Raw genomic sequence first — 13,467 nt, 5'->3', positions numbered from 1 at the left:
TGTCATTGTTAATAACTATTACTCCTGATCATATTTAATATAATTACAATAACATGTAACGTACTTTCGTTATGAATTCATGTACCCTTGTTTTACACTTTGGAAGAATTATTTTGGACTAATATGTACCCCAGAAAAATAGTTGTGTACATCCAGTAATATACAGGGGAATATCATCGAATTTTCAAATCATTCAATAGTGGTCCTATACATAAATTACATTCAATGTATAATCTTGCATAAACAAAAAAAAATATTCCAACCATAAGAAACACGCAAGAAATACCTAAGGTAAAATCTCTTTGCAATTTCTTCGGTTGTGTCATGACGACCAAAACGATCATATTTTTTAATTTGTTTCACCTGCTGTGATTCAAATCGCATTTTGCTTTGGCCATCATGGTTGGAAAAATGATGTGTGAAAAATTATTTTTGTCTGCAGATTGTTACGCCACATCCATATCATGGGTCGGCACCAGATTAATGGATTCAACATAGACATCACATGTTGCAGGATAGAATCAAACATCCCAATAAAATGTAATGACCTTGCTGAGCGCACCCAACTATTCAACGACTCAGCTATATTGTTATTAATTATCCTCTAACGAGTCTCTTAGAGTAGATAATTCATTTGACACTAGCGTTGTAATTATGCAATGAAGTTTCGGGCAAGTGACATGGCCTCCACAACATACATTATATGCTGCTCAAAATCCTTCTATAGAAGGGCATAACCAGCTTTGTTGAAAATGGACGTCCATCATTTCTTGTTGTGCATTGGATATATTTGCACCACTTATATGAAATATAATTACCTTATTGTACTATCATGATAAATAAACATATTTCATACATAACTAAGTGTGAAAGTTGCTCATTAGATGTCGGAGGCAATATGTGTGGTGGGCTCCGAAAAATACGACAGGAATGAACTTTATAAGTTTCGAGTCTCTATCCAAAAAAATATGTATTCTTTCCAATTATCGACCATCAATGTGAATAACAAACCTTAACCTTTAGCAAAATCATTTCCAATCATTTTCGACAGACACCGTTGTATAACTACAAGATATTAACATTATCTAATACAAGCACATAAAATAAACACCAAGGTTCATAATAAGTAATCGTAGTATATACCAACAAAACCAAGGTACTTTTAAACAAATGCATCATACGATATCAAAAAACATAGGTATAAGATTAATAAATATAGGTATATTACACTGTAAAAATGTATCCATGAAAATACCCATGCATACTAGGAAATCGCAACAGCTCCTACACAGATTTTTTCCAATACATACCCTCTTAATGAAAGGTCATACAAAATTAGAAATTACTGCAATCATAATCGCAAACAAGACAACAATCGTCGAAGCAATAGTGAAGTACTTACCGAAATTGATCGTGAATCCTAACAACACTATCGCAATCAACCAACAAAATCATCACACCAAAAGAACATCGCAAGCTGAGGAATCGAACATCCACCTTACCTTCTCCCTTGCGCGAAATAAACCTAAAATTTGGAATTTGGATTGAGAATCCATCACAGATTAACCATCGATCGTAGACTCTCCCCGTGAACGAAACCGAACGATGTAGACAATTTTTTCCTTCGCGCGAATGAAACCAAAGGCTGGATACAATCACTTTTACTCCTGCGAAAAAACCTAACAGATAGAGAGAAAAAATTAAAATTGATAAAAATGAATTTTTGGAGTGAGATGAGGGTAAAATTGAAAATGAAAAATGGGTGAGGAGTTAATTGTAAGAATTTTTTAAAAGGGGAGTACATACTCCACTAATATTGGATTAAGGATGGATACAAATATGAAAATATAAGTGGGTATTTTATTACAATTGTCCATTTAATATTTTTATTTTATTTTTACCTAACAACTCTCACATTAAAATATAATTATTTTTTAATCTTATTTTTTTAGTAGATAGAGTACAAGTATATACTTTCTTCGTCTAAGATTAAACTTCTAATTTATTTTTTACATGATGATCTTTGAATATTAATTATTATATCAAAATATAGTACAAATTAAAAGAAAAATGACAAAAATACTTCTATTAGTGTCCTATAATACTAATATAATAATATTTGTACAAAAATTATACAAACACAATGATATTTTTAATGTTAAAAATAATAACGTCAAATATAAATGAAAAGTTTGGTTTTGGACGGAGGTAGTATTATATTCTCTTTGTCTCACTTAATTTGTCTACTTTAGCTTAGATACGGGGTTTTAAGTATTGTATAAATAGTAAGTAATTAAGAAATATATTAATTTCTATAATTAAATTTAATAAAAGTAATTATAGATTAAGATCAAGATGACTGTATAATTTAATTAGAATAAAAAAATTATAAATTATGACATATAAAATGTGATTAAAGTGTATAATTATATTTTAGAAATAGCAAATTATGTGAAACAGACAAAACTAAAAATAATAGACAAATTAAGTGGAATTGGGGAAGTATTATATTTTTCTTAATAATATTTATAAAAATTCGTGTCACTTAAAAATATTGAGTGAACAAACTCCAAGCTTTAAATAGTGTGTTTCTTTTGACATAATTTCTCAATGTACTTTATTATTTGGACTATGTATATTTAAAAAAATACATATTTTTCTCACAAAACATCTTATCAACCATTATTTTACTATCAAGCTCATACCAAAATTTTCCAAATCAAATCCAAAAACATCTTTACTCTGTATTATTATTATTATTATTATTGAATTCTTACCTTTCAATCTCTGTGAGTTTGTTTCCCAAGTATTTTTAGGTGGAATAATTCACCACAAATATTATTAAAAAGTATAATATACACGAATGAATACATTATATATAATACATACTTTATTCATTCATAAAATTCAATAATTCAATATAAAATATTATTTTTAATATTATCAATACAATTTTTTATACCTAATATAAAAAATACATCCATAAAAAAAGACAGTAAACGAATCCTATACATTCAATAAATTTATTCTTTCACTTAATAAAATACTCACTCTCACATAGCGATGTCTTGTTTATTATAGATATAAAATTTTAAAATATGAATACTTTTAAAAATATATAAGTGAATTAATAATATATATTGATATGCTTTTATTTAAAAATAAATTATATTAAATATTAGTATATGTATATGTATATATATATTTTTTTGTTGATATGGATGAAAAGAAAGCAAAAAATTATTATGTGAACATGTGAAAAAACATTTTGGATAGTTTATTTGAAATGGGTGATCTAAGAGCAACTGCAATAGTTTTTGTTTTTTTTTAAAAAAAAAACAAATGCTTCTTGAAAATCATAGGTATCCAAATATATTTTGAGATTTTTATGAATAGAAACTTACAATTATACAATGATTCTTTTTAACGCTATTTTTTTTAAAAAAACTTATATCTATTTTATAAAGAGAGAGAAGTTCACCATTTTTCTTCTCCAATTTTCTTTCCCCAAGAAAATCATAGTTATTTCTTAAACATTTTCAACATGTTTCTCACAAAAATCACTTCCGTCATTGTTGGAGTGTGTAGACATTAAAAAATAAATTTATAAATTTAATCAAATATCATATATTTTAAAATAAAATAAAATTTCAATAAAATAAATATACGATGTTTAATTATGCGTATATGTTAATTTTGTACAATAAATATTAACTATTAATGTGAAATCTGTTTAAAATAAAAGATATTGTACAAATATTATGTGGATATATGAAGTCATAATAAATTTGACAATAAATTAAATAAATTTTGTCAATAAAGGAAATATTATAATTCATATCTTAAAAAAATGATATAAAAATTTTGATGAGAAAAGAAGGAGCACACTCAAATATTTCAAGAATGAAAAACGATATCCGATGAAAAATGAAGTATTACAAAACATGTTGAACCATTCGGAAAAGAAGCCGAAGCTATCACTCCCTTGTGAATAGGGGTCTTGTCAAATTAAGTTGGGACATCAAAGTTCATTTGGGACACCGAAGTTCATTTGAATACTCGAATAAAGGTAAGTCTCTTTAGACTATTTGCATTGTTCTTCACGTTTTTCATATCATTCGAAGCGTTTTTTTGTCGAAAACTCATCGATTTGGATAAATGATCAAATGATGGTTCACGAATTGATGAAGTTAACGTTCTTCTTCGTATATTAAAGCCGGTTGAAAGATGAAAGCTCCAAACACAGTTGAAGGACCCGTCACAACCAAGGAAAAAGCCTCTACTATAAAGTTTCAAGATGTTCATTGTGTTCTTCATCAAATCATCAAAGTTGTCATTCTTCGATCTAAAAGTTAAAGGGACACGCTGCCAAAAACTATTATGGAGCATCAAATACACATCAGCAATGATCAAAATCCCAAATTCATCCAAAGTAAAAATTGATGATTAAAATCGTCTGCATAAAGACCAAAGCCCTTCAAAGTTCGCCAAAGCCAAACTGGAGTACAAAATTCACCTCCACAAAGATCAAGACTCCAAATCCATCAAAAGGAATCTTCAAATCCAAAGTCGATGATCAAATTTTTCTGCATGGAGACTAAAGCCTTCCAAAGGCCGACAAAGCCAAATTGAAGATCAAATTTCTTCGGATCATCCAAAAAAGTCATCAAAATTCAAGTTAAAAAATAAATTGATCCGAAAATAGAATCAAAAGACCAAATTAGATAATATTACCTACTTTAAATCAAAAGTAAATATAATTTATATAAATTTTGAGTTTATTAAAACTAACACAGTTTTTTGTCTACAGGGTGTAAAGTCAAGTTTTACATTGAAAGATTAGAAGAAGAAACTCACACTTTATAAGTCCGCATGTAACTCCATCAGTACGAGATATTTTGGAGGAAATCCAAAAATAATTCGTACGAGTTCGGCCCAAAGCAAATAATATTATATTAGTATTTAGTTGACACAGTTTTAACAACTGGTATTAGAGCATGGCATCGTTGGTGTGGGAAGCCTTCGTTGACCTCATGATTGGAATTTGCGGTGGTGCTTTGTGTCGAAAGTCTCTCGGCATTTGTGATGGTCGGTTGGTGGTCCCGACAGGTGTGGTCAGGCAACAGATTCTTTTGTTGATAAAGGCGGTACAAAATGGACAAATCAATGGAATATCACTGAAGGGGAGACACATTGATTATATAGTCATTAGTTTGAGAGGAAGATTGTTAAGTACAAACTCAAGTTTTACATTAGAATATTAGAAGTACAAACCCATATGTATCTCCACTAATACGAGACGTTTTGAAGGAAGTCCAAAAATAAATTTATACGGGCTCGACCCAAAACGGACAATATCATACTAGTATTGAGTTGACTAAATCCTCACAATCATCGGCAAAAATTCCAAAAAATTATTGGACGAAACATTGAAAAAACCATCTGTAGAGATCAAAGAAGACGCCGGAGAGAAACAAATCGCAAACTTGAGATGATGGAAAGAACGAAAAAAGAAATCAGAACGACAATATAGATGATATTTTTCAAATGGGAGAAAATTCCTCTAAAATAAGAGCTTTAACTTTCAAAATTTGGCAAGTGCAGTTGCTCTAAGTAACTGTGATATATTTATAAATAAATATAGTATTAAAGGGTATAAATTAAGAAGTGTATAAAAAAAACACAGAGTTAATAAACGAAATGAGTATTATGAAAACAAATTACACTAAAAAAAATCATGTGTATTGACAGACAAGATTTGAAGGCGTCAAGAGTCTCAAATCACGACCTCACGGTCACGATAATTTATTCCCATAACACCACGTCATGTCTTACAGGACCAACTAATTGTAGTAACTTTTGTTTAGCCATAACTTGTACCCTACTTAAATTACAAATCTACAAATTATTTTTATTCATACTAGAATGCATATCCACCTGAAATAATACATTTACAAGTTTTGTAGAACTTGTTTGTGTTAGTCTTAAATTATTTTAGAGGTATTTTATTCATTTTGTTTATTTTCATCGATTAAAAGACTTCTATATCATAGACATTTTGAATTTTTTTTTTCGTTCGAAAAATTTATTTTTATTTTTTATTTTTTGTATATATGTTAAATTTATCTTAATATTAATTTTGAAAGTAAAAAATTCAATATTTTAGAGTTTATTTGATTGTAGGTTGAAATTGATTAGAAATAATGTTGATTTGAATTTTTGCTTAAATATATGATACGAATAGTATTGCTTTTTATTTAAAATTATAAAAAAAAAACTATTATATATTTTTATTCATAAATAAAATATTATTATTTTTTAATTTAATATATGTCCACGTAGATTTACCCTAATTTAAAAAAAAAAAAAAGAATAGTTTTAAAACTCGTTAAAATTTTCCCCTAGTGCTTATTCCTTTACCCAATCTTCTCTCTTTCCTTTTTTTGCCTTTAACTTCTATTTTCAGCTGCGATGGAAAAATAAATAAATAAACAATGAACAAGGGTTGATGTTTCCTCTCCTGAGTTTTGAAGTTTGTTCGGTCACTGTCAAAGCCTGTATCTATATATATTTTGAAAATATGTTGTTTTTTTTTTTTTTTTTATTGAGTTTGAGAATTTTTGGTTTAAATTTTATATTAATTAATGTTTGATAGGATATTTTGTGAAAGAAAAATATAATATACTCCCTCCGTTCCGCAAGAAGGTTGCCATTGACTTTTTGTGTGTTGATTTTTTTATATTAATTATGATATCGTAATACGAATCAAGAAAAGAAAACAAAAATATGTTTATTAGTCTATTATAATACATATACAATAATATTTGTCGAATAAATTATTCAAATATAAAGATATTTTTAATATTAAGTATAATGACGCAAAAATCAAATGACAACTTTCTTGCGGGACAGTAGAAGTATATTTATTTTAAAAAAAAAAATTGCAGAATTTAAATAATAAAATTAAAGAAAATTAGTTTAAACAAAAAAAAAAAAAAAAAAAAAACCCCTTAAGTTCTATTAAAATAATAACAATAATAATATAAAATAAGAATGGATTCGTTCGCTGAGGAACGGCATTACGTAGGGCATCTGGCGTTGGATTGGTTTCCAACGGACTCAAATCCTGCGTCATTTTTTTCGTTAGCTTTCTAATTTATTTTTTTTTTAATTTTTTAAAATTTTAATTTTAATTTTAAAATTTATTTTTTATTTTTTTAAATTTTAAAAAAACTTATTTTAAATTATAAAATAAAAATTATTTAAAATAATTGAAAAAAAAATTATGATTAAAATAAAATTATTGTAACAATTGCATATTTAGAGTTAAAATTAAATAAATAAAATTATGGATTGAAAATGAATTATAATTCCGTGAAAAGCTTCTGCTGTATTGTGTTGTTTGCTGCAATATTTAATTTAATTTAATTTAAGCAAAGCATGTAGCATTACCATAAACAGTTTATTCCCTCCGTCTCCACGTAATATGAGTGTATTACGGTACCGGAATTTAGGTAAAATATAATTAATAAATAATTAAAAATGTATTAGTAAAAATAATTATTATTTAATAAAAATAATTATAGATTAAAATTAAGATAAGTAAATAGTTTAATTAAAATTAAAAATTAAAATTTAAAATTTAGAATGCGATTAAAGTGCATATTATATTTCTAAAAATAAAAAAAATAAGTTATATAAGACGAACGAAAATAGAAGTAAATATAGATTGAATCGAAATGAGGAGCACATGAATGATGATGTTGCTGTGCAGTGCAGTAGTGACGTTGACGTGAAAGCGAAGCCCATCTTTTCATGTCCATTTCACCACCTTGATGTTGACATTGACGTTGAGGTTGACGCTTGATGCTTGATGCTTGATGCTTGATATATCTACATAATGTCTCTTTAATTAATTAATTAACTAATTATATTTTTTATTTTTTTATTATTTTTTTAAAATTTTATTATATTTTTCAAAAAAAAAAAAAAAATACACACCCTGATTTAACCTCACCTCAGCTCAGCTCTCAGCTTCATTGTTGCTGTATGTATACATATATACATCAAGTTAAACATGATCACTACAACTACTACTGCTACCCACTTTACTTAATTAATTATTCTCAGAAACAGAAGATATCATATATGGCTTGTTCGTCTTTAGGAGGAGGAGATGAAGCAGAAGCAGAAGCAGAAGCAGAAGCAAGAAAGAAGCAGGCAATGTGGGTTTCCCCGAATATGAAGGTGAAGATGATGATGGGAGCTAATTGTGATCTGCAGACTCGATGGGGCCATTCTTCCTGCTACTTCAATGCTTCTCTTTACATTTTTGGTGTAAGAAGAAATTAACTTCAGATCCATACATACATACATATATATATATATATATATACAACCACTTTTTTTCTTAATTAATCTCCTCACTTCCTGCTATAATGTATATATATTTCTTCCTTCTTGCATGCATGCTCCTAATGGCTTTTGTCTTTCTGTCGATCTGTTCATATGTGTGTGTGTGTTGTGTATCTATTCTGCGACATTTTGTATGCTGTCTTATTTTACTTTATTTTATTTTTTTGAGAAAAAAAAAAAAAACATAACAAGATTGAATCTGGCTAAAGGGCAGTTTCACTTTCGTGAATGGGGTTGGGGTTTTTGATGTTGTGGTGGTGTTTTTTTTTTTTTTTTTTTTTTTTAGGTCTAGATTTAGAATATTTATTTATTTATTTATCATGGGTTGGTGGCAGTGAAACTTGTTTCTTCTCTACACCGTCGTAATTAATTAAATTATTATGCTCGCAAATCTTCTTTTTTCTAATTAATCTCAATTGAATCTTGAATGCAAATGTACTGAAAAATAAAACCAAAGTTGAATGGCGTTTCATGTAGTCTTTCTTTTACACATTATTTTCATGATCAATCACGTAATAAATTAAATAATAAATAGTTCAATTTTTTAGGACAATGTTAAGGGTTTGTTTGTTTGGGGATTTGGATTTTGAGAAGGGTGTGTTTGTCTGGGGTTTGGATTTTGAGTTGGGATTTGAACAGTAAAAATTTTGAATTTGAATAGTTGTATGATGTGATATAAATAGGTATTGATGTGATGTTTTGAATATAAAATTGATTTTTAATATGATATAAAAAATAAGTGTTTAATTTATTATTTTTAGAGAAAAAAAATGGGATGAATAGTGGATTCCAATCCCCAAACAAACACATCCTTATTTCTTGGCACTTCGATATCAAGTAGCACTTCATCATCATTAATTTATTCAGTACTATTTTTCAATAACAAAAAGAACAAAAATCTAAGGCTCCGTACAGATAGAGACTTTTTGGCCTTATAAGTAAAAAAAAAAAAAAAAAAACAAAAAATCAAATAGAATTATCTTCGTTTATTGTTAATTTTTAAATATTAATTATTATATCAAAAGGTAATATAAATTAAGAAAAAAATGACAAAAATATTTTTATTGGTGTCTTATAATATTAATGTAATTGACATTTGTACAGAAAGAATTATATCAAAATATAAGGATATTTTTCATGTTAAAAACAATTACGTCAAATGTAAATGGATAGATTGACGGTGGAGGAAGGTTGCATTTGATTTAATATTTTTTTTAAAAAAAAAATTGATATTGACAAATAATACCAAAATCTCAAAAAAATATCCATGTAAATGGAGCCCGAAAAGCTACGAACACATTACAAACTAAATTTGCATATATATGTTTATATACGTGCAGGGATGCCGAGGGGGCGTGCATTTCAGCGACGTGCTCGTGTGCAACCTCAGGGGGATGACATGGAACATCCTCGAAACCTCCGGGGAGGGGCCGGGGCCGCGCGACAGCCACAGCGCCGTGATGGTCGACCACAGGATGCTGATCTTCGGCGGCACTAATGGTTGCAAGAAAGTGAATGACCTTCACATACTAGACCTCCTATCGAGGAAGTGGACTTGTCCGGATTGCCGGGGGACCCCTCCCCCGCCTCGCGAAAGCCACACGGCCACTGTGGTCAATGACAAATTGGTGATATTCGGGGGGAGTGGCGAAGGCGGGTCGAATTATCTAAACGATGTGCATATCTTGGACCTTAAGAGGATGGAGTGGTCGGCGCCGGAGGTAAGGGGTAGCATCCCAGCTGCCCGGGATAGCCATAGCTCGGTAGGAGTGGGCGGGGGGCGGATGTTGGTGTTTGGGGGGGACTCGGGCGATAGATATCAAGGAGATGTTAGCGTGCTCCACGTCAATACCATGCGTTGGTCGAGGGTATGTCTTGTCTAGTTTTGTTTATAATATCCGATATAAGGCGATATTTGACCAAATCAACACCCTAACTGTAGGCAGGTAGTGCATGATTCTATATAGTTTAGTATTATGTTGTGCTATATAGAAACATGCGTTACTGTGTATATATATATGCTTATTGTGCTTAAAATTAATACTCTCTCCGTCCGTTAAAATTTGGCTCATTTGGGCCCGATATGAGAATTAAGAAAAATAGATATTTTATTGAAAAAGTGATAGATAGTTGGGAGTATTTTTGAAAATTTAGTTAAAAAATAAAGAGAGAATGAAATAAGTATTGGATAAAAGGCAATAATTAAATGTTAGATTTGTTGACTTTTCCAAAATTAGTAATGAAATAAATTTAATTGGCGAATTAAAAAGAAAAGTGAATAAATTTGGCAGATAGAGAGAGTAATATATTATATTGTATATTGTATTATCATGTGCTATAATTTACATGCTATTTGCCTTATATATAGTTATTGTTGAATATTGTCCATTACTTATAAGGGTAAATGTGTATTTCATTTAATACCAATTGGTTTTAAGTTGAAATTTGGGATCTCTTCTTAACATGGTATCAAAGCATAATGTTTGTATTGGCTATTGGGTATTGATCTTGATTAAAATTTTGAGATTAAGTTAATTTGTTAACTTATAACTAACTTGTCTATCTTTGTCATGATCGATCAGCTCGAGGCTTCACAACCCGGGCCGGGCGCCCGGGCGGGTCATGCTTCCGTGAGTATCGGGACCAAGGCAAGACATGCATCCATCATCGATCCATCTTAATTATTACATGCATGCATTGATCGATAGCTAAAAATGACGATGAATTTCTTGCTTAATTAACGCGTAGGTGTATGTGCTCGGGGGCGTAGGCGACAAAAAGTACTACAACGATGTTTGGGTTCTTGATGTGGTCGCTTCCTCTTGGTCTCAGCTTCACGTCTACTCTCAGAAACCGTCGCAAGGCCGGTTTTCTCACACCGCCACCATCACAAATCTCGGGGTAGCTGTTTTTGGAGGGTGAGCGAGTTTTCGAACCTTTCCTTTCTTTTTGTTCTTTGTTTATTTGTATTGAAATGATGCATGTGCTTGTGTCCTAGTTGTGGAGAGGACGAACAGCCGCTCAATGAGTTACTCATCCTCCAAATGGAAACGGAAATGTTGCAAAAGAAAGACCAAGAAAATAACACGGTAGCCCATTAATTGAGTGTGCGCATATATATATATATATATACTAGTACTCGTAAGCGCGCTACGTTGTGCAAGTTCAAACTGCTACATAAAACTGCTCTAATTGCATGAATTGATTATGCGTCGAAATGTATGACACAGATAGGTGAGGTCTCTAATTTGGGTGTCTTAATTAGAAAATATATATATATATTGGTTTGCTTTGTATGTATCTTTTTTTGGCTAATATGTTTCTATTTGTAAGTAAGGCGAAGGCTATATTTGTAAGCGATGACGATGAAGAAGAAGAAGAAGTAAACTTGACATCCCCATCCAACGGTCAGCCCAACCACAACCACAAGCAGAAACAGTCCTTCAGGTTTACTTCTGGTTAGTATCCATACGATCCGATTTAATTACATACATATCGAGCAATATATATGTATATATGCGAGAAAGTGACCGATCTTGTGTTTCATTATTGGCAAAGATAGACGATGATATGTTGCATCCAAAGAGGAGAAGGACTAGAAATTCGACAATGGCTACTGCAAATGCAAGCGGCAACGACTGTAGTTTTCGCTCGCCATCACCATTGCAGTGCAGTTGCGAAGATCACATTCACATTCCTCTGAAGAAAACCATTGCCAGATCGAGGCCTAGGTTGAGCCATCGTAATCATGATATGTGCAACTACTACTTATCATCCTCCAATCATCATATCATCAAACAAGAAGGGTTGAACGTGATCCATGCCCAAACCACACCCGAATCTAGGAAAAGGACAATTTCGGTACCATATATATATATATACAACATACATACATACATTCATATTATTTGGTGTATGAAAGTTGAAAGAATGAGTATTATAAGGATGTTGTAATGAATGACTGCAGGTGGGAGCTGAAGTTCACGGGCATGTAGATGGCCAGTTCGACTCTGGTTTCCTCATGACCGCCACTGTCAACGGCAACATCTTCAGAGGCGTTCTCTTTGCTCCGGTACCTACTACTCTTTCTTCACTTTCAACTCAACTAAACATATATATATATATATATGCATATTGTTTAGTTAACAAGACGACGACTACCTCTTTTCTTAAAGGGTCAGGGGCCAGCAAGGTTAGGAGGAGGTGAAAATCGGGTATCTTATGGCCACACACTATTTTCAAATCTAAACTCAGATGCAATTCAGATTCATTCCAACGTGCAGCAGCAGCCTCCCTCCGAATCAAGAAGATCGCCGGACAATGTTGAACTTGATGGTGTTGTGCTGACGCTGGCCAGCCCCAGCACCGCCACCCATCCCTAGCCTAGGACAGGATTTCAACTCACATCAGATCTTATGTATATCATTGTGTGTTGTGTAGTGCAGTTATGTGAAGTGGAGAGATTTTTAAGACATTTTGACGAGATGAATGAGTTTCAATGGAGGATTTGTATTTTTTAAGCCAATCCTATCATCAGAGGACGTGCGGCCGAGGGAGGCTCTCCCTACAATGCACATTGAAGATCAACTCAGCAGCCGATATTTCTATAACCAAATGCCAAGTTCCTACCTCTGGTCTCGGGATTTCTGTTACTCTGCAAGCTCTCACAGCCGCAGACCATGCTCCCATCGAGTCTTCCTACATCGAGCATTAAGTGATTGCAAAGGTTGTATGTCAAATTACCGAGATTCGCTAGGCATGCCCGCACCATCAGTGGTCTTTCCCCGATTATATAATAACGAACACCGGTTGTATTCCAGAATTCACTTTGTTTTCCAAGAATGATTCACATTCTACGATAGAGCATCACTGCCCAATGCAATGCAATGCAATGGCAAATTAAAAAACGACTCCGTCCATCTTCATTTGACGTTTCTTCTCTAAATGTTTCTGTTGTCGAGGGGTTGAATTGGTGGAGAACCTATTTCTGGCTGGAGCACAATCACAAATGGTTTGGCATTTCTTTTTGAACATTTTCCATATCAATCATCA

General features: G+C 31.3%; 1 protein-coding gene across 1 annotated transcript; it reads left to right on the top strand.

The window, feature by feature from the left end:
* The first annotated feature begins 8,035 nt into the window (after nt 1–8,035).
* Nucleotides 8,036–13,267, top strand: LOC127261126 (uncharacterized). The gene is made up of 9 exons (XM_051289332.1): nt 8,036–8,337; nt 9,756–10,283; nt 10,998–11,063; nt 11,164–11,333; nt 11,414–11,504; nt 11,753–11,873; nt 11,978–12,276; nt 12,383–12,487; nt 12,591–13,267. Exons 1-9 carry the CDS (start codon nt 8,050–8,052, stop codon nt 12,795–12,797), a joined length of 1,875 nt encoding a protein of 624 aa, XP_051145289.1. The 5' UTR covers nt 8,036–8,049; the 3' UTR covers nt 12,798–13,267.
* Nucleotides 13,268–13,467: the final 200 nt, after the last annotated feature.

Source organism: Andrographis paniculata, unplaced genomic scaffold, assembly GCF_009805555.1.
Source record: "Andrographis paniculata isolate CXL003 unplaced genomic scaffold, ASM980555v1 Contig62END, whole genome shotgun sequence".
NCBI classification, from domain to species: domain Eukaryota; kingdom Viridiplantae; phylum Streptophyta; class Magnoliopsida; order Lamiales; family Acanthaceae; genus Andrographis; species Andrographis paniculata.
This window is presented reverse-complemented; position numbering and strand designations above follow the sequence as displayed.